This window comes from Centruroides vittatus, unplaced genomic scaffold, assembly GCF_030686945.1.
Source record: "Centruroides vittatus isolate TY-2023 unplaced genomic scaffold, ASM3068694v2 contig_13, whole genome shotgun sequence".
Taxonomy (NCBI): domain Eukaryota; kingdom Metazoa; phylum Arthropoda; class Arachnida; order Scorpiones; family Buthidae; genus Centruroides; species Centruroides vittatus.
In genome coordinates, this window is record NW_027120828.1 from 382040 (window position 1) to 405488 (window position 23449).

General features: G+C 31.9%; 2 protein-coding genes across 3 annotated transcripts in view; both read right to left on the reverse strand.

Moving 5' to 3' along the window:
• Positions 1–18795, reverse strand: part of LOC136989633 (E3 ubiquitin-protein ligase RING2-like) — a 29298-nt gene extending 10503 nt beyond the window's left edge. Inside the window, exon 1 of the mRNA XM_067287863.1 lies at positions 17880–18795. Coding sequence (XP_067143964.1) covers positions 17880–18690 — 811 coding nt within the window. The 5' untranslated portion in view covers positions 18691–18795. The remainder of the gene's footprint in view (positions 1–17879) is intronic.
• Positions 18796–19992: 1197 nt separating this feature from the next.
• The window catches only part of LOC136989687 (uncharacterized), a 39523-nt gene continuing 36066 nt past the window's right edge, over positions 19993–23449 (reverse strand). Inside the window, exons 2-5 of one of the 2 annotated variants that reach the window (XM_067287919.1) lie at positions 22083–22178; positions 21865–21999; positions 20229–20406; positions 19993–20149 (exon numbers count right to left, since the gene is read on the reverse strand). In XM_067287919.1, the coding sequence (XP_067144020.1) occupies positions 20058–20149; positions 20229–20406; positions 21865–21993 (399 nt within the window). In that variant the 5' untranslated portion in view covers positions 21994–21999; positions 22083–22178 and the 3' untranslated portion in view covers positions 19993–20057. Of the gene's footprint in view, positions 20150–20228; positions 20407–21864; positions 22200–23449 lie in introns of those variants that run through there. The other variant, XM_067287911.1, reaches the window with a different exon arrangement.

A 23449-nucleotide genomic window follows, 5' to 3' on the forward strand; every position in this document is an offset into this window, starting at 1 on the left:
ACCTGACGGGTTGATCGAATATGTTATTTCCGGTATACGTGACATACCCAGCAACAAAGCGATGTTATACGGAACAGATAATTTAACAGAATTTCGTGAAAAGTTGAGAGTGTATGAGAAGATCCGGTCTGCGTATTCTCGTTCGGTTCAGTCTAAACCGAATCTACCTACAGAGCATCGAAAACCCCAGCCTTATCGGAGTAAGCATGACGGTAAAACTGTCAAATGTTTTAATTGTAACGAAATTGGTCACATTTCGAGTAATTGCTCGTATAAATCTGAAGGTACTAGATGTTTTAAGTGCCAAAGATTCGGCCATAAAGCTAACGCTTGTCCTCAAAAAGAAGTAAACAAAATGGGACTAAGCCATTTCTCTGGATGTAACAACAAGATTGAAACGGATGCTGAAATCCTAGGTGCAAAAACAAAAGGACTCGTCGACACCGGGTCGGAAGTAACGATGATATCAAGGCATTTTTATGAAAAAGTAGGAACTCCGAAATTAAACTCAGATAATGCATCTTTAATTGGATTAGATGGGAATAGTGTTTCTCCGTTAGGTTTCTTCGAAAGCGAAATAAAGATTGACGAATACTCTCTTCCTGCAAATATTTACGTGGTAGAAGGTGATCTATGTAATTCTATGATAATAGGAACAGATATTCTGAATAAACTGAACTTCTCTATAACAAACTACGGATTCAAAGTCATGGGAAAGCGAAGTCAAAATACTATTCGTGTTAACTATACTCGAATTTTTGTTCCCGATGGAAAGTCTGCAGCTGAATCAACACTCGTTAGATCAGATGACGCCCCTAGAAAGGAGCAGATGTCCCTTTCGCATTCCGCTGAGAAGGGAGAGGGAAACGGTTTTCAAAACATTAAATCACTTGGCGAGCGACCACCCCTTGTGGTCAGTGACACAAACGACTTCGGCGCAAATAAACAAGAAAAGTTGACTTCCAAATCTGATACATTCTCGATGCCTTACGATAGAAGCAAGAAAATACAATCAAGTGCAGATATGGGCAGATTGAACCGTTTTAACCATGTTTCGTTCACCGACGACAGGGAGTATGATTTAACTGATCCCTCAGAAGCTGAGAGCGAAAAAACATGCTTTTTGAGTCAATTGGCAGATGCGACCGATTGTCAGATAGACTTAAGTCACATTCTGGACACAGAACAACGACAGGATTTGATGAAACTAATTACAACCTATGAGCCAAATAAGGTTAAGGATACCGGGTTGAAGATGCAAATTATTTTAACTGACGAAATCCCCATTAGTCATCGCCCACGTAGAATGTCATTCGAAGAACAAAAAATAGTAGAAGACCAAATCCAAGAATGGCTAGACGGTGGCATAATCAAACCTAGTTGTTCGGATTACGCTGCGCCAGTAGTTTTATGCAAGAAGAAAAATGGCAAAATTAGACTGTGCGTCGACTTTAGAAAGTTGAATCGGAAAACGGTCAGAGATCACTTCCCCTTGCCTTTGATTGAGGATGTGATAGATCGTTTGGAACAATCAAAAGTGTTCACGTCGCTCGATTTAAAAAATGGATTTTTCCATGTTGACATTGATGAGAAATGTAGAAAGTATACCTCTTTCGTTACACACGAGGGCCAGTACGAATTTTTAAAGGTTCCTTTTGGCTTGTGTAATAGCCCAAGCGTATTTCAACGTTATATTTACCATGTGTTTAGACCGTTGTTACAAGATAGAACTGTAGTAATTTATATGGATGATATCCTAATACCGTCATCAAACGCACAGGAAGGTTTAGAAAAGTTGAAGCGTGTACTGGAAGTAGCTTCAGAATATGGGTTGGAACTTAATTTCGAGAAATGTCAATTCTTAAAGAACGAAGTAGAATTTCTCGGCTATGTCATCAAAGACGGAACAATTAGACCTTCTCCGACTAAAACAGCAGCCGTTCAAAAGTTTCCACAACCCAAAACCGTAAAACATGTTCAAAGCTTTCTAGGACTCACGGGTTATTTTAGGAAATTCATTCCCCACTATTCGAAGATAGCAAAACCCTTAAGTGATTTACTTAGAGATGGAGTAAAATTCAGATTTGGTTCAGAGCAACTAGAAGCGTTCCAAAAATTGAAGGACATGCTATCACAAAGTCCAGTTCTCCATATTTTCAAGCGTGGTGCTCCATTAGAATTGCATACAGATGCAAGTTGCCTCGGGTTCGGAGCAGTTTTGCTACAGCAAGCTGACAACGGAAAGTATTACCCGATTAATTATATGAGTAGGAAAACATCACCTCAGCAAGAAAAATATAACAGTTACGAGTTAGAAGTACTCGCGATAATCGAGGGCTTGAAAAAATTTCGAAACTATTTGTTGGGTTCCAAATTTAAAATAATTACGGACTGTGCTGCGTTCCAACGAACACTCGGAAAGAAGGAGCTTACCCCAAAATTAGCAAGATGGTCTTTATTACTTGACGAATTTGACTATGAAGTTGTCCATAGGAAAGGCAGTCAGATGAAACATGTAGATGCACTAAGCCGCAATACAGTTTTACTAGTTACGCGCTCTTCCGACGAAATAACGACAAGGATTGTGTCTGCGCAGGATACTGACGAGGATATAAAAGCTCTTAAAGATTCAGTGGGAAAAGGAGAGACAAATGACTACGTGCTGAAAAATAACGTTCTATACAAATACGAAAACGGACTAGAACTGTACGTTGTACCCAAGTCGATGCAAACTGACTTAATCAAACACGTACATCGGAAAGGTCATTTCGCAGCGGCGAAGACGGAGGATCTTCTAAAATGCAATTTTTATATCCCAAACGCTAGAAAACACATAGAAAACGTCATACTGAACTGCGTTGACTGCATACTATATAATAGGAAAAGGGGGAAAGGTGAAGGCTTATTAAATCCTATACCAAAGGGAGACAGTCCTTTGAGCACATACCATGTAGATTTTCTCGGACCACTACCCTCAACGAACAAAAACTACCAGCACATATTCACGGTAGTAGATAGTTTTACTAAGTTTGTGTGGTTTTACCCCGTTAAGTCAACAACTACACGAGATGCTTTGGATAAGTTGAGGATCCAACAAGCGGTATTTGGAAACCCGTCTCGTATTGTCACGGATCGTGGAACTGCTTTTACCTCCAAAGAATTTAGCGATTATTGCACCAACGAGATGATTGAGCACATTACGATCGCCACAGGTATCCCTAGAGGAAATGGACAGATAGAGCGTATGCATAGCATCTTGATCCCCGTTTTGGCGAAACTCGCGCAAGAAGACGCTACAAAGTGGTACAAATATGTTTCAGACGTCCAAAGAATCATCAATAGTACACCAACGCGTAGTACCAGATATACACCTTTCGAAATTTTGATCGGTACCAAAATGAAAAATAAAGAAGACCTAAGAATAAAAGAGATCTTGGAGGAAGAATTTTTAAATTTTACGATGCAAGATAGAGACAAGATCCGAGAAGATGCCAAACAAAACATCCTGAAACTACAGGAGGAAAATCGTAAATCTTACAATAAGAAGAGAAAACCAGCTCCCAAATATCAGGTTAACGACCTTGTTGCCATTCAAAGAACTCAGTATGGGACAGGACTCAAACTAAGGCCTAAGTTTTTTGGGCCTTACAAGGTTACCTCGACGATGCCTAGGGATAGATATGCGGTTGAGAAAATTGGTCATCATGAAGGGCCTAATGCGACTGTTACTGCAGCTGACCACATGAAGCCATGGCCCATTGACCTTGACTGACATCAAGAACTTTTTCTTATGTTTTTGTGTGTGTGTGTGTGTGTGTTGTTTTTTTCTTTTTCTTAATTTTCCAGTCGTCTCTCCGAGGACGGAGAAAATTGCAGGATGGCCGAGTTGTGGGAGGCGGGGCGCCATCGGACGGCGAGGGACGAAGGCGAGAGCGGGACGGGGCGAGACTTGGGTGTAGCCAGACGACGTTTGAGAGGAAAGGCGGGAAGAAGACGGAAGACGAGTCCAGACGGGACTTCATTTTTCTTTTCCACTAAGACGAGACGATTCAAATTTAATGTTCAATGTTTATGTCGTTAATTGTAATGTCTAGTGTCACAATTAAATGTTAGTTTAGTAAGCAATTAAGTGTCTTTACTGGACTAAACACAAGCGAAGTTACAAAAGTAGGAGACAAGACGAAAAGAAAGTCCTACATATATATACAAATATCCTCCATATAACATCATAGACAGGTGTCACTCATCTGACGTGAGTGTCCGTCACTAGTATCGTAGTATGCACAGTACCATCAGGCATCTGACTGGCCACTCCATCATTAGATTCAATAGGCTTATGCTATAAATATGGACGAATTAAAGTATATTTAACGATTGTATTATTATTTATATGTTGGATAGTTTTAAGGTTATTTTTTAGAATGGTTTTTCTATCTAGCTTTAGGTTAAATTTTACCATTTTACAGTTCTCATTATCTTGTCAAATATTATATCATGATTTTGGTTTGTTACATTACCAATAAATCTATCCTCCCTATTTATAAAGCTACAAATAACTCTAGCACTTGTATAGGATGTCACCAGAGGACTCAATCCAAGATTATAACAATTACACCTTACATCTCAAATCTGCATTGGCACATTCATACATCTAGACTCAAAAAATTTTATTGCAGGTTCCATGGAACACAAGTTGGAAACCCCCTAGTCTACATGGACTTTAGTACTATTAGTGGCATAGGAATTTGTTTTTACATAGGCTGTTTTTTTTCAAAATCTCCAAGCTCCAATGGTCCATAAAAAAAGACAAATGTAAATAACAAAATGAATTTATTGCCAAAAGTTAGAGGTACAAACATGGTTACTTTTCAACATAATCACTGAAGATTGAGTCATTTGTCATATCAGTATATGAGCTTTTCCATCCCTTTGTCATAGAATGTTGCCACCAAGGACTTGAGATGGGCCCTAATGTTGTTTTGAAGATAGTCATTAGTCTCAAACCTCTGCCCTCTTAGCAACTTTTTCTGTTCAGGAAAGAAGTGGAAGTCAATCGACGCTATATGTTGGGTGTTTAAAGGTGGACTTCCACCTTTCAGACTTTCACCCAGCTTGGAACTTTTTAATGTGTGAAGACTTTCACCTCTTTCCTGAACTGAAAACATGGCTAGCAGGCAGAGGTTTGAGACTAATGACAATCTTCAAAATGTTGTTAAGACCATTTCAATTCACTGGTGGAAACATTCTATGACAAGGGGATGGAAAAGCTCATCCACAGATATGACAAATTCCTCAATCTTCACGGTGATTACATCAAAAAGTAACCATGTATATTACCAAAATTTAGGTACAAATTCATTTTGTTATTTACACTTGTCTTTGTTTTATGGACCATCGGAGCTTGAACCGTCTTCATATAAGCCTATTTACTAGTGATGTGAATAAACTATCAGAAAATATTTGCAAAACTTTTTTAACTAAGTCATTTCTTCGGGTATACTATAGATTGCACCCTATGGAATTTTGGGACTTTGAGTATATATTTTAACTCTGGACCAAGATGAGTTCAATGGTATCCTACTTTTGGACCAGAGACAAAAACTAAGAAAGTCATCATACTTTTTTAATGATATCATGCAGACAACACTGTAGTTGCTAGTACCGCCATCTTGTGGTAAAGTCTGCAAACCATTAAAAAAAGCACTGTGAAAGGCAAGACTGTTTGTGCTTCCGACGGACCTCCCAGAGGTTAGTGATTCATCCTTTACTGTTCATAACCTAGGTGATGTTTCTCATGTATTTCGAAGCCGTGCTGTTGCACGGCCAAAGCAGCGACAATGAGCACTGCAGGTGCCGACTGCTGAGGAGACACTGCCTCTCACAGCTGAAATGGCAAGCAAAGCAAGCTGAGAGACTGCAGTTCCCCATAGGCTTAAACTTATACTTACGCTCCAGGCAAATCCTGTTCAAAGCACTGATGTATCCAATCTCGTAATTCACTAGGTCCAGTTATCGATGGATTTCGAGATAGACGATTTTAAACACGCAATAGGCTTAGCAGAGAGAATGACATGACTCCCAATCATCGTGCAATTGCCGAAAAAGTATGATAACTTTCTTACTTTTTGTCTCCAGTCCAAAAGTAGGGTATTGGTGAACTCGTCTCAGTCCCCTCAGTTCAGATATATACTCAAAGTCCCAAAATTCCATAGGGTACAATCTATAGTATCCCATTTCTTCAATATCAGGGGCTCTAAGAAATATTGTACATCGTTAAAGGGGGAGGAGATTTGCCAAAAGTATGTAATTGTACACAACAGGGAGAGAGGAGTTCAAAAGTGACTCAAAAAATTATACACATAATTACAGTCTCACTCAAAAAATAATTCAATTTCCAATTTTTCACATAATATAGCAATGTGTTTAGCCACATTACTAATTATAATGAAAGACTGGTCACGCATTTGTTACAATAATTATTCATAAATTGGGAAGAGCCTATACTTATGATGTTGTGAAATATTGACTCACAAATGAAATTTTTCCAAGTCAGAATTGTAGACCTTCTAATATAGAAAAAATAAAAAAGTTATATAAACATTTTCTTACTGATAGTTTATTTGCACAATTACTAAGACTCATAAGAACAAATCTGTATACCACTAATATAACTAAAAATATGGGGGGCGTTACTGTCGTTCGGTGCTGTTGGTGAACTTTTCTATGCACTTAGCTTCACTGGAAGACCGACATTCGTCAATCGCATACTTACCACTTTTTGAGTTTCAAAGTTAAATTTTAAATTGATAAGAATAATTTACTAATAATAAGTATGATGCAACGGTCTCCGGCAAAAAGGGGAAGGCCACCACTCAATCGTACTAAAATAGAAGGAAAAAAGGATTCATCTTCGTCTTCTACTGTTCGACTCATTACTGACTACAATGCTTATACCGAAAAAGACTCTTCTGTACTCCCTTCTGCGTCTACTGGATTGAACCTCGGCACTGAACCTCAAAGTGCAGTTATTCCAGGTGAGCCAGTTGAACCTCTTCCTTCTCTTTCCCCTAACATGACGAATACATCCGACATTTCAATTACAACATTATGGAGTAAAATCTCCGATTTGATAACTTCCTCCAACGAAAAAATACTAAACCAAATGTCTACTATCAAAGAAGAATTAGATATAATTCGTAAAAGTGTACAGGAAACTAAAGACCAAAATAGAAAGATGAATTCACAAATTATTAATCTCGAACAACAAATTGAAATATTGAAGATAGAAAACGAAAGCATGCAATTTAGAATGGACTCATTGGTTAACGAACAGTATCGTAATAACGTAATATTATACAGATATCCTAGCAAAGAACCACCCAATAAAGTAGAAGTTTTTAATTCAATCAAGTCAATACTAAACATACAAGAATTTTCAATGGAGGATCTTCTCGCCGTGAACTCAATCTCCAAATCGGAATATCCGCACATTAAATTAACCTTTAAAAATATACAGATCCGAAATATCTTTTTTACGAACTTTATAAAAATGAAGCAAAAAAACTTATCGAATGAATGGAAAGACACTCAAATTGCCCAAGATCTTAATAAGGGATCCAGATTACGGCAGAAAAAGCTGTTGCCATTTCACTATGAGCTAAAGAAGGAGGGACATCTCTCCAGACTACGAGGAGATAGTCTGTTATTCGGTCATCACTCTTTGACCTATAGCTCCTCTTGGAGGGACTGGTGGTTTCTGATTCCTTTACTCCGTTCACTTTACCCACATCACAATCAAAATGACAAACTATCTATCAAAATAACCCTCATCAAGAATTAAGAAAGACATCTGGTCATCCGACAAGATCTTCAACTTCTTTATATGTTAAAACAAAAGCTTCGAATAATAACAGTTGTGGTCTAAGAAATTCCCACTTCGTTATTGTCAATTGGAACTCTCAAGGGCTTACAAAGAAAATCATCACCAGAGAATTTGTCTACCTATTAAAAAATACAGACATTCTAGCCATTACGGAGACTTGGTTGACTTCTCCACCTGATTCCCAGATTCAAGATAAAGAAAACTATTACATTGTTACGCAAATGGCTCAAAAATCTACGGGTCCGGGACGTCCTTCAGGCGGACTTAGTTTAATAATTAAAAAAAGGCTAGGCGATATTATACTCATTCAGCAAAACAATAATTACATTATTGTTCATCTACTAATTTCCAATTCAATCATCGATAATCTGAAAAATAAAGTATTGATAATTATGGTAATATATATCCCTCCCGAACAGTTACTGATCTTAGAAGAAGTATTTCGTCAATACGAAAAGTTGAAAAACATATCTCCGTATGTAATCATAGTGGGAGATTTTAATGCCCGTATCGCACAAACCATGGACTTATACTATAAAGGTCCGAATTTAAAAATACAAAATATCCGTAAATCTAAAGATGATAAATATAATAAATTGGGAAATCATCTCCTCAAGCTAATGAAACAAACACAATTATTCATTCTCAACAGAAGAATTGAAAAGGATTTCCCCTCAGAATATACTTGTGTTACTACTTCCGGTACGTCAACTATTGATCTAATAATCTGCTCAGAACTGCTTGTGGACTTATGTTCCGAACTCCAAGTTCTAAACTCTGATTCATCGGACCATTTTCCAGTCAGATCTATATTCGAGCTAAAAGCCAACTTCAACAGTAGGCAAGTAAATACATACTACCAGACAACTGTTTATAATTACGAATGTTTTCAAGCTCAAATTAGCAGTAAAATGAATACTTTAATATCTAAAGGATTGCTAGACGGTGAAGAGTATTATTCTAAATTCGAAGGCATTCTAAAAGAATTTATTCAAGTTCGGAAGATCAAAAATCCGAAAATTCGTGGTCCAAAAAACCCATGGTACGACATTGATTGTATCAAGTTAAAAAATAAAAAAACTAAAGCATTACACCAGTTTAGAAGACTATCTACAACCGATTCCTTTAAACAATACCGGCAATTTAAAATTACTTATTTCAACCTATTAAAAACCAAAAAACTAAATTACTTCAAAAAGTTACAACAAAAAATAATAGAAAATAAAAATAATGACATATTCTGGTCAACGATACAGAAATTTAGACGGCCGAATATAGAACAATCAGTTCATATTGAATTTTCTGACTGGATCACTTTTTATAATAGATTTACAGAAAAAAGTACTTCTCCAATGATCGAATTGACAAATTCAGTAAACGAAATATTCGATTTACAGGTTACTGCCGAGGAGATTGAAGTGTCGATCCGGAAGCTAAAACCGAAATCATCCCCCGGACCGGATCAAATCACAAATAAATTCATTAAATTACTTCCGCCATCTGGCAAGCAGGTCCTTCTTGACCTATTTAATCATTTTTATAACCACTCAAAATACCCAAAGTCTTGGAGTACAGCAAAAATTCTAATGATTTATAAAAAAGGAACCCGAACAGATCCCAAAAATTACCGCCCTATTGCTTTATTATCCGTTTTAAGAAAATGTTTCACTTCAATATTAGCCTCTCGATTTCAAAGCTGGTCTATAAAACTAGGTTTAAATTCACAATATCAGTATGCTTTTACTAAATCAAAAGGAACCGAGTCAGCTATTTTTCTATTATTGTTAATAATTCAAAATTATCTCCAGCGTAAGCGCAGAAAGATTTTTACTGCCTTTATTGACATTTCCAAAGCATATGACTCTGTGCATATTTCCATCCTGATTGATAGGCTAAGAAGGTTAGGGGCCGGTACCAAATTCTGTAATGTAATTAAGTGTTTATTTTCATCTTATACTATTAATATAGTTCATAATAATCAAACTTATCCGGATATAAAAATTCACCGGGGATTACTCCAAGGCGAACCTTTGTCACCTTATTTATTTAACTTATATATCAATGAAATAGACCATCTATTTTCCAATGACAATGAAGGAATTTACATTAATGGCCGCACTTATCATTACATTCTATATGCTGACGATCTTGTGTTACTAGCTCCAACTCGATCTACTTTGCAACGTAAAATCAATTTAGTCAATGATTACTTAAATACCATCTGTTTAACTATTAATACTGAAAAATCTAAAATTCTCATAATTAGAAAAAATGTTAAAATATCAAACCAAGAAAAAAGTTTCTATTTAAATAATCAACCGATTGATGTGGTTAACCAAATCAAATACTTAGGAGTTACTTTCAACTGGGACGGTGGATTCCACCCACATCTGGACCAACTTAATATCAAAATTAACCAACTCATTAATAATGTTATATATTTAGCTTCAAGATTAAGGATTTCGAATTTAAAAATTCACTTGAAGATGTTCCATTCATTTGTAGTTCCAGCACTCTATTATGCTAGTCCTATTTGGGCTTTGGATTTTTACTCAGATCTGGAGAAATATCATATTATATTTTTACGCAAACTCCTTCATATTGAGCGGACGGTTCCTGGATATGCAATTAGATCAGAAATAAACCGATATCAACTTTTTCCTCTATTTCTTAATCGGTTACTAAAATTTTACATCCGGATACTAAACACTGAAGATGATAATATAAAATTTCTATTTCTCGAAATGGCAAATCAAAGTAAAATTTCAGTCAATAATTATCGTACATGGTATCAAAAATTCAACGAGATAATTCAGTCTTATGGTATTTCATCCTTGTTGATTAACTCAAACGAAATTAACTGTAAATATGCTTACTCCTTAATGATGAACAATGCTTTGTCACAATCTATTGCTAAAGATCAAGTCACTATATTAAATTCAACTTATCACCATTGGTATCTGAATATGTTACATATTCCATCTCAATCGTGTATTGCTATGGTAAATTCTAACCTAAATGTAAAACGTATGCTACTTCAGATGCGGCTTAATTATAGTTCAATATTGATAGACAACGTATACATTGACTTCGCTAAAGAATGTTATTGGTGTAAATCTCGGCCTTTTTCTCTATATCATTTACTAACAGCGTGCATAGCTATTGAAGATGCTCAACGTAAATTTCAAATAAAAGAAATTTTTGCATCTACTCACGAACGAAATTTTAGATCTTGTCTTGACAATTTATCGATTATTAGTATGTATAAGATCTACAATTTTTTCTCCTATATAAATAAAATATTGTAAAATCAAACATAGCATCATAGGAAGTATTGTATGACTTAAATTGTTTACGTATAAAAAGATGTTCAAACTGAAACTAACGTGATAACGTTCAAAGATTCTTTGTATATCCAAGATTTATGTAACTAATCTTCAGCAAAATTAAAATTAAATTGTAATATTAACTACTAGATCCCCCTGTAACAAGGTAACCTTACTACAATAAAGTGATTGATAATAATAATAATATAACTAAAAATATCTAAATAGACAATGCCTCAACCTCTCTCTTAAACTGTTAATATAATTAATGGATGGCTGTAAAGAATACTTTTAAATCAGAAGAAAAGCAATTTGATAAGATAAATTTAAAAGTCAGAAATTTTAACTTTCATATAGTCTAATTTTATCATAATATTTTAAATCTACAATGCTAAATGATTCAAAAGAAACTCTGAGTTAAAAATTATAAAATATTCATTAATTTTTAATATTAATAAATATTAATATAATATATTAATAAATTATAATAATATGTATATTATTATAATTTATTAATTATGTATGAAATATTAATAAATTATTCTGTAATATATTATTTTGTCAATCATTTTATTACAAGATGGCCATTGACCTTTATTTATACTTTTCACATTACAGATTTAATTTTGTAATAATGCAGTTAACGATTACTTTTTTACATTAGAAGGAAAACAATAAAAATGTTAACATATTCTAATAAATATTAATACTTTAAATACTTCTATAATAACCTGTTTACTAAGAGAAAAATTTTTTAGAGATATTTAATTTTTCTAAACTTCATTTTAAATCATATTTGATCCTAACAGAAAATATACAGGGTAGTCCATTTTGATCAATCTACTGGAATAACTTGAAAAATATGCATCTTACAAAAAATTCATGGAACCAGAATTGTTAGAATTCAAGGGGGCCCATAAGACTTCAGTTTCATCATAGATGGTACTAATCAGTGAAAATGGGGTCAACTCCATTTTATTAAATGGAAATCCCCCATTCTTTTATTGCATGTTATGATTCTACATCAAAAACATTCTTATCTAAAACAGTTTTTTGAAATATGCATTTATCAGAAATTATCAATGTTTGAAGTTTTACATAGCTGCGAGACCATCCACAGGTGAATCTGTGGATATCTGTGAAGTTCATTGAAAAAGAAAGAAAAATGTTCAAAAAACCTTTAGGAAATTATTAATATTTGGTGGAACCATGATCAACATCATCTCAATCATGAGCTTGATGATTTAACATGCTATGGCAGTAGTTTTTGTATCAATTTATTACTTGAAGAAAGAAAATTATTCCATCAAATAATAATAGTTCCCTAGTGATCATTTCAGCATTTTTATTCCTTTTTTCAATGAACATTAATAGATTGCTAAATATAATAATAATAATAATAAATTGTTATAGCATAATTTTATTTAATTCAGTGTTTCTCAACCTTTTCTAATAGTGACATCTCAACTTAGAAAGTTTTTTCTTGTGGCATCCCACTTCTTTATTAATGTAGTTATTGCATCTTTTATAATTTTAGTAATACACAAAAGTATTATGGCACTACTCAGCATTATATTACACAGTACTCCTGAAGTGTTGTAGCAGGCACCTTGATTGAAAACAATCGATTTAATTTATAAATTAGAAATAATGTTAGCTTATTTCTTTATAAATACAGTCAGTCCTTGATATAACAGTCCTCAATATAGTGAATTATATATATGCCAAAGCACACCAAATAGAAATAATCATAAATACACAAAAATGGACTTTCTGTAAGCATGAGAAAAACTAAATTTTTTCAATGTTCATTTCTTTTAAAGAAAATAAATAAAAACTGTAATCATTAAAAATATTTTTAAAACAAAATCATACTGTAAGTGTAGAAAATACTGAGAATCATCCAATCAGTTTACCTGTATGTATGTATTTATATTTCATAAGTTAGCAGTCTTTGTCACTGTTGCTCTTCCATTTATTATTACTTTTTCCTTATTTACACTAACATACCATTGCTATTAAAACTGTTTTAACTTAGACATTTATTTGCTGTTATATTAGAATCATATAAATGAACATGCCTTTCTATTTAATGGATATTTGCACTAACACATTTCCTCTAATAAATCAAGGGTGGAATTTCCATATTACTCATACAACATTACTTAAATTATAAAATTGACTTTATAATTTATTATAATAGTTTATGTACTATCTTGTATACTTATTTGAAAATCCAGAATAAAAAACTAAATTTTTGATAATTTCAACTTTATAAGGATTCCCCAAACTATATGAATTTAAAAGGTAAGTATTAAAACCTGTCAAAATATGTGCTTTTTTTCTTAGATTTAATTCAAATAATGATAGATTAAAAAATGAAGTTGTTTTATTTACTATAGCAAAATTAATTAAACCCAAGCAAGTCCACATGATTTTTAAAAGGGTAAAGTTAAAAAATATTTTTCAATGTAGTTTGTTAATTTTTACAATAAAGGTAAAAAAATTAACAAACTACATTATATTACTATAGAGTACAGCAGACTAAGAACGAATTGAATAGGCATAAAATAAATAATTAGATACAATATACTGTTTTATTAACAATGACATTTTTCTGTTTGAATTACCAAATGAAAGGAGTTAAACCCCCAAAACGTCCCATGCACAAGGCTATACTTAAACCCAACTTATATACAACTCACCTACATGTTAAAAAAGATATTTTACAATTATTATTTATTCCATCCTCATAATGCAATCCAATATATCCTACTTTATTATAATTCTTAATGTATGTGCATTTTTGGCTTTAGCCCGTCTTTAGTACATGCTTTACATAACATATTTAGTAAAAAACATTTTATTTATTAAAGTTACAAAAACTTTTATATATAAAAAATGTTACTAAAGATGTTTGAATAATCTTTTAAACAAGATCATGTTTACTTATGTTCATATCAGTTACAAAAACTTTTACAAAGTACGTAAAAAAATTTTAGTTTTCTAAATTTACAAAGTCTTTCTGAATCAATCAATAAAAATTGTATTATTAAAAAATGACCAAATATAATAAATGGTCTTCTTTTAGAAATCATAAACTTTTTAATCTACTTAATATTTTTTACAAATATATCTCATCTTCAAAATATGTAATCTTAATCAAGTTTGTTTTTGAATGTCTATTCTGAAGTCAAGAATTTAACTTTATATTAAATAAGAAACTCCTAAAAACAGATTATATCAATACAGTACAAATTTTTATTGTAAATAAATAATTTAAAATTAACTTTTGAATTGTTAAAATATCTTTGCTATATTTATAAAGAAATTACAATAAGGTCTTATTTTACATGGAATTTATAAGAATTTGTGGTTTTTGTAGATAAAAAAAAATGGTTAGGTTAACCTTGGATGAACAGGGTGCACATTGACTATTTTTATTGTGAAATTCAATGTGGAGTAAAAATAATGATATAAAAATTAGATGCAATTTTCTATATCCCACTTTTGAGAAAAATTATCATAAAGATAAATCAATAAAAGAATGTAATGTAGACAAGAAGAAATAGAAAAAGTTGTAAACAAGTTACATAAAGTAAAAATAAACTAAAACTTTTGATACTGTAACAAAGCCACAAGAGTGGTGTCAAACACATTTTAACGTTTTTCAATTAATTGTAATGATTGCATAAATGAATAAGCAATCATCTGGAACTACTTGGAATAGAGCACAAATTTATCTCATTTTAATTAAACCATGTGAGCTGTTCAGGGGGGACAAAATGGTAAATGCCAAAATGGAAGTTTTAGAATGTAGCAAAAATAAAATTGTGACTGAACCATAAATCTGAATAATTTTATTCTAACATCAACTTTTCACTGAAAGTGTTTTACAATCAAATTTCATAATGATATAATTAGAAAAAGAGCCAAAAGATCACACCTAGATGATGGAGCTTACCATCATGAATCCTGAGCAGCTGATATAATGACAAGTTACTTTTCTTGTATAATTTTTAAAATTTTAAATTTCAATTTCATATCAATAATTAATATAAAAATAAAATAATTCATATTTGCACATTGTTGTAATTCTCTTAGTTTATCATTTTACTTGTATTATTTTTAATTCCAATTATAATGTTTCATCCAGAAATATTGTATTTTTTAAATTAGTAGATACAAAAGTTAATTTAAAATAGGATTTTATAGAACATAAATAAATAAATAAATAAAATTATATATATATATATATATATATATATAATTTTATTTATTTATTTATTTATAATTATATATTTATTTATACATATATAACATTCCCAAAGGTTGATTTATTAATCATTTAGTTTTTTATGTATAAAATATTGTAAAGTCCATAATAAATAAAATTAGTTAAAAAACACTTATGTTTGGAAGATTTTGAATTGTGTAGACAAATTGAAAAAAATTGTTAATTTAAAACTATATTTGGCAACCATTACAGATTTCTTTTTTGCATACTCCCTAGAAGTGCCTCAGATATCTCAGGAGTATACATGCTGCAGATTGGAAAATGTGATCTAAAAATGTTTCCTTAAGATCTGCTTGAGAAATCTTAGACAAATAATTATCTCTATTCTTGAAACATGTAGAATTGCTATAATGATTTGGAAAATTGCAAATATAAAATAAAGGAAAAAAATATTTTTTCTTATCTTTAAAATGAACATAATTTAGGAAAATAATGTTTTTGCATAAATCCAAAACATGTCAAACATACTCTCTCAATTTTTAAGAAAAAATTATAAACATTGTTTTATGGATACAAGGATCAATATAATTCATTTGCACATTGATGACTTTCTTTACAAAAGTTTGTTCTAAATTCTTTTTAGTAATTTTTTATATTTTTTTATACCTTTGTTCAAATCAATTTATAGTACTTAAATTGCAAGAATACTATTAAAGAATATAAAATCAACAAATTTAAAATTTAATGTTTTAGAACAAAAATCATTGAATTTTAGTGGCAAACAATATAATAAGTTTAAATATTTAGTTTACTAAAATTGCTTATTAAATTTTAATAAAATTTTAAATGTTAATATGACAATTGGTTTAATGTTTTTCTGTCATATCATCTTCATATAAAATTAAACTAAAGCAAATAAGAAAACAAAAAGCTTCCCAGTATTACAACTGGCATTCTTCCAGCAGTCTTCCTCAATTTGAATTTCAACTGTCAGTTCAAACAGTCAATTCAGTTTGCTGTTTCTTTGTCTTTGGCATGCTTACATATCTTTTATATTATATGTGCATGTGTATTTTAGATAAATGTTTAACATTTTTTTAAATTTTTTGTGAATATGTACATAAAATATAAAAAAATTTTCATATCACTAAATTTACATTTGAATCTTTCACAAATGAGAAATGTAAATGATTTACTAATCTGTAAGCATAAAAAGCTAACCCATTCAATCATTTGCTATCTCATCAATGGATGCCATTGCTAATATTAAAATATTAAGAGTAAGATTAATGATGACATTGAAGATCATCATTTAACTTTCAATGAATCAGTGAAGTAATCATATCTCTTAGCTCATATTTAATCAGATAATGCTTATTTTTTATCTTCATCCTTCATAATAGAAAAAAGTATAATGATAATAAATTTATCATCATAGTTATTTTTATTTCATTAAAATTTAATGAAATTATTTAATTTGTTTCCTTATTTTTTAATTAAATCTTAAGACATCCTTATAAAAAACAATCCTCTAATTTATAGCCTAAGCTACTCTAACTCAGAACAGCTTAAAATATTGAAATCTGTGAATTTAATATTTTAATTTTTAATAAGATTTATCAAAATCTGATTACTAAAACTTAAAGGTCATTTATTATTTAAAATTACACAATTCATTTAATGAATTCTTGTTTCTTCTCATAATTTAATAAAATCCATCTATTGAATGACTAGATCTAGCAAATTAAATGCAGTGAATAAAGTATATAAATAATTTATTTCAAAGTAATTCTAGAATGTTTTAGGCCAGTGACAAGCAACATTTTCTGGATGCAGGCCACAAATTTGTAGACATATAGCAGACTATGCATTTTTTTCTTATGATGTTGCAGGCTTTAAGCGTGCTTAGTTAACCAACACTCCATATCCTCCACTACACTAGATACTAAAATAATATATGCTAATGATATGCAAACTAGTAATATATAGTTTATTCTTTACACTGTCCAGTTTGAATGTTCTTTGTCACAAATATCAGCTTTATTAGAGTTTCATAATGATATAAAAAAATAGGTAGCCTAAATAAAATATTACCAAAGCCACGAGGGCCACAAATTAGAACCTTGCCGATCACAGGTTGTTCACGACTGTTTTAGACAAAAATAAATTTTATTAAGAACATCTTTATATCTGTACGAACCATTCAGTTTTAAACAGTGAAAACAACATTTTATTCTAATTTAAAGAAATATGTACACAATCGACAGATCTTCCAATATCTATCTTTTTCAATATCTCTTAAAAAATGTAAACATTGGCCAGAAAAAAAAATAGACATATTAAATTTGTTATCGTCTTTTCGACGACAATTTTAAATTAATTGTCATTATCAATTAAAAATCATCATTGACCCTAAATTCCAAAACTTACATACCTGATGCATTCGAAGTCGTTTTGATATAACGGACTTGATTAACATCCGAACTAATGTGACTCATTTCTACGGGATGGGGCTTAAAAACTAACTCTACTTCGTTTCTGGTTACTTCCATAGAAAATATATCTAAATCTCCCTCCTGAGCATTCTCGGTCGCCTCTTCTTCACAGTCCTCATTAACCGGATCCTGCTCCAGACCCGAACTGGCCGACTCGTTTTCCGAATGGGTCTTAATTCTCTTTCTCGGCTGGGGAGGCGTAGTCGAGTCGTTCGAGTTACCTGAACCGAGAAGCGGAGGGGGAACCGTCGTGGACACGGGCAAGTTTTCTTCCGAAGGATGCTTCTTGGGTCTCTGAGCCCTGTTTAGTGCCTGCATTCTCATTCCTTCTTCAATAGAGTGTGCCAGTGCTTGACTGTGTTGTTTGTTTAATTTCGCCAAGACTCTTTCCTGCTGAGCTTCGTATTCGTCTCGGCTGGGATATATTTTTGATATTAACATGTCGAAATTGGGATCGGGTCTGAGAGAACGTTTCGAGACTAGTTTCTTCCTGCACGTAGGACATTCTTTATTCCCGCTCCTTAATGCCGTTATGATACATTCTTGACAGAAACGATGTAAACACTCTTTAGTCGTCATTGTATTTTTTAACATATCGAGACATATCGGACACATCAACTCACTGTGAAGACTCCTGGGCGAGACGGCAATTTCCGTATTATCCGTTATAACTTCCTGAGGAGTTCTGTGCAGTTCGTAAAGAGTTAATTCCCATGTTTTGTTATTCGTTTGCGAATCACAAACGGCCATTTCCCAAATAATATTGGGAAGAATATTAATAACAATATGACAATTTTGTTTTCTATACGAATATATGATTAATACAAAGCGCCACCTGTAGAAGAAAGATAGGGTTTTTTTTAATTTTATTTATAAAATTTTTTCTTTTTCCCGACAAAATTAAATATTTGTCATTGAAGAAAAATAAGAAGTGAAGCTTAATAAATCGTTTATTAATACGTTAATTAAAGTTATTAATTATAATAAATAAATGAATCATTACGTTATTACTTGTTTTCTAATTCAATATTTGTATACTGTAATTTGCATTAATCTACGATCGTGCAGTAAATTAATGATTTAATTATATATTAATATGATCAATGAGGATTTAAAAAATAAAATGGATGAAAAAGTTAATTAAAATTTCGTAATCGGTTATGTATTTATATTTTATTTATTAGATTATGTAAGAATTTTTTTGTTTAAATTATATGGTGTATGTTTATTTTGTATATAAATAAATAATTTATTACTCGTATATTATTAATTTTTTGAGTAATTTTATTATTTATATATTATATTTATTCATATAATATGGTTATAGAAATCGTGACGTCTTATTCTTTTACTACGGCCGACATTTTATCTTTTTTAAAAATACAAAAAAAGTATGAATATAAAATCCTAGATTTTTACATACAAATGTAAATTGTATTCTTTCACTCAGCGTCAAGCATATTTTACATAAGCGCATCATAGAGATGATCGAGGCGGCAGAGGCCATTCTGTGAAACCTGATTCGTGTTCGAGCCGGATTAGCAAAAAAAATTTCATAGCTAGGTTAATCCGGATGTTTAGACGCCGTTTCTTACCATCTAATCGCCTTGATGTGGGCAATGATGAGCTTGCTAAAAAAGGTCTTCACAGGGTGAAATTTTAAAAAAGTGTGCTTACTGAATATCGCGTCTTAAAGTTTTATTACTCATTTAAAATACAAAAGTATTCATTTCGAATTGTAATCCTCGCTAATAATTACTTGAATTTTTTATAACCGCAATCTTTAATTTATTCTCTAGCAGTGTCTTCGTAGTTTGCTAGTCATAAAACCTTAGACAAACACATGAAAGAACAAATCAACCAAAAGTAATATTTTCATTAATTTAAATTGAAAAAAAAAACTTTATTATTTTTTTGTAATAAATTTAATCATTCAAAAATTATTCGTTTCTTAACAGTTTGAATTTCAAATTGTATCCTGAAACAGAGAAAAATATTGATTAAATCTCTTTCTATATTTAAATATTCTTGAGAACAAAAGTTTACCTTGATTTAATATTATTGAATATGGATTAAACGTTTATAAATTTAGTAATTTATAGATTATAATTAATTAATTAAGCATCCTTGCTTTTTTCCACAACTTCATTCATCTGCTTGAAGACGTTGATGGTCGCCTCATTGCACGAATGAATACCTATCAACACAACTATACAAACACATTTCTGTTATTGATGAGATTTAAATTCTTTATATGTGTAAAATATTTAAAATAAATTAAAAATTACTTTTGTTGTTTTGACATTTGATTAAAATGCAACCAAGATTTCGTTTCCTTGCCAGAATAGCATTATCTATATTTGTTAGATAAATGAAACGAAGAGCTTTTAGTGTGATTCCAGTTGAGAATAGCATTTCTGGAGAGTCAAATCCTTTTTTGATGCTTTTTATTTCCTCGGGACTTACCTAAAATATTAGTTATAGATTAATTGAAAGACGTTTTTAGTTTGTCCGACTTTTTTTAAGTAAATGGCTGGTGCTAAAAATATCAAATTAAAGCTCTAATCCTGTGGATACCGCTGCTGAAGAGATTTGAAAAAGATGCGATTGTTCAGACGTGGCAGAGTGGCAAAAGTACAATGTTCAGTCTACGGGGAAAACATGTCGGCCGCTTGGGCGCCATAAAACGGTTTAAAAAATTAAACCGTTTCTGCCTTTTTTTTTATTTTTGCTAATTTTTAGCTTTTTGCGTTATTTTTTTAACGTTAATAAATTCATTACATAAAATTACGTGTGCCTGGCGTTGATCGTGCTTTTGATGGGGTAGAAATTTTGCATGAATATTCTTTGAAACCCTAAAAAAATACTATGAGGTCCCACTCCCAAACACCCATAAAGCTCTCTCCCTGTTAACTTTCGCCCAAAAATTTGTTTCTGTCTTGAAGTTTTATTATTGTAAACACTCAGATCAGTAAATGTACATTTCAGATACTAAGACTATTTAATAATATAAAATATAATACGACTTTACAAAGTAAACTTTGTCTTTTGTCCTTCTTTTCGCCGTTCGTACCATCCGCAGTCCTCAAAGCTTCACAATCCTCCGGAGACGACCTTTCTTTAGAGGCTACTGCCTCCGTGATAAAATGCAAAGTAGGTAAAAGCGTCCTCTGGTATTTTGCCACAATAAAAATATTACATTTTAAGTAAAAATTAAAAGAAAACATGGCCGGCGTTATTACATTTAATAATATAAAATATAATACGACTTTACAAAGTAAACTTTGTCTTTTATCCTTCTTTTCGCCGTTCGTACCATCCGCAGTCCTCAAAGCTTCACAATCCTCCGGAGACGACCTTTCTTTAGAGGCTACTGCCTCCGTGATAAAATGCAAAGTAGGTAAAGAGACTATTGACTAAGACTATTGTTTTTAATCACTCAATCCAACCTCACTAATATTCCACCCCTTGAAAAGCGTGAGTAACGCCGGTACACGCAGCTATTATATTATTAAAACAAATTTTAAAAGCTTTAGATACATAACGAATATTATGCTTTTCTCGAAAACCGAATTTACACATAAGCTAAACAATGTATAGTTTAAGGTCTACGATATGAAGAAAAAGTTTAGGGCCTCACGCATTTATATTTATTATTGCATGATGGAGTAGAAAGAGCGTCTATTGTAGCTTAAGACCACAATAACTTTAATCTCAGCTCTGCTAAACGTAATATGCGAAACCAAATACTAAGATCCTAAACTTTGTTTCATAGCAAGTACTGTATGATATGGATTTTGCGTTATAAAATTATAAACAATGAGTCTCAGAACTCCATACTTGTCTAGGATTCTCACTCAAACTAAAATCATTATTGTTAAATGTTTTAAATATTACTTATTCACAATAGAAAATTAAACTTACCGATGGACTGTGAGAAGGCTCCTGAGCTAAACATTTACCATCGCTCAATTTATGAAAAGCTGCAAAGATACATTTTCCCTCGCCAGTAGGTATGTCGACGAGTTTCGTTACGTGTTGATTCCAGGACATTTTACTCTTTGAATTTCATCTTAATCATTATCTTAAATCTATCAACTATTAAAAAAGATGTTTTAAAATTTATTTATCTTATCACTCACTTAAGGAGCTGTATCAGAATTTTTAGATATTAGATGGTCTTCTTAATAATTAAATACTTTCTTGTATTTTTAACAAACTTCTAATGTTGCGTGAAACTATTGTTGAATATAAATTAAAGAGAATTACAATTGTTATAAGTCATTATTTTATTCTGTTTTTCTTTAACATTCATTTCTATAAAGTTACGAAAACAAGCAATGCAAATAAAAAACATTTAAACGAAGAGTGTAGTCGTAAATTAAATCAAGAATGTAGTCGTATGGAGGCGCCACTGTCTACGGAGTTTTGCATGGGTAAAACGCAACTTTGTGGAGCAATATCAGCAAAACGACTTATATGCGCCAAAAATAAACTATGTATTCTTAATCAGCGTAAAAAACAGCCGTACAAAAAGTAATTTTCTCAATTGTTTAGCCGGAGTGCATAGGCAAAAAATCAACTAGACGTTCACAAAGTACAAGGGGTTTGCCCCGCTTTAAAAAAGTACCGGGGCGCCGCCCTGGTATGCCTTGACACGACTACAGCGCTGATTTAAATATAAAAATATTTAAGAATATATAAAAAAAACCACAAATATTGTAAATATTGTGTCCTCTTACAATATTTCTATAAACATTTAAATACAGTCCTGTCCCTATTGTTACTGGGCTTTTCTGAGCAAGTACTTCGGGACAGGTTACTATATCTTTTCGCACATAATCGGTTATCCGAACAACCCCAGTCTCCAATTGATTCGGATAAACGACTCTCTACTGTATTGAACTTTTAAGGATTTGTATTTGCCTTTTGTTCTCGTTGTATTGTAATGAGTAAGCATAACATTGCTTGAGAAAACGAATCATACGGGACACACAATTAAGATGGATTTGCAGGCTTTTATTGACTCCTAAAGATATACATTTTGGACATGTCCCTCATCGGTATTCTTTTTTAAATTTTACACCGAACTTGTTACAATTTAAATCTCCTTTTATAGTGTACAGATATTTTATTATACATTGGAATCCAGTTGTCACAATTATTTCTATAACGTACAGTACATGTAACTTCAGCAACTAAGATTTAAATCGTAACCAGATTGATGTATAATTTAAAAAAAGGGGACCGATGAGGGACATGTTATCCGTATGGTTCCTACTCGAATTTTTCTTTTAAATTTCATGACTTTCCCTGACTTCCCCTCACCAACTATGTACAAATTCCCTGACCCTCATGCAGTGGCGTAGCATAGTGGGGGCGGCCCGCCCCGGAAAGCACTTTAAGGGGACGATAAATTTCACAATAAATAATAATAATAATACCTAAATAAGGAGGCGGCGAAATTTTCCTCCCGGGCTGACACCCACGCTACGCCACTGCCCTCATG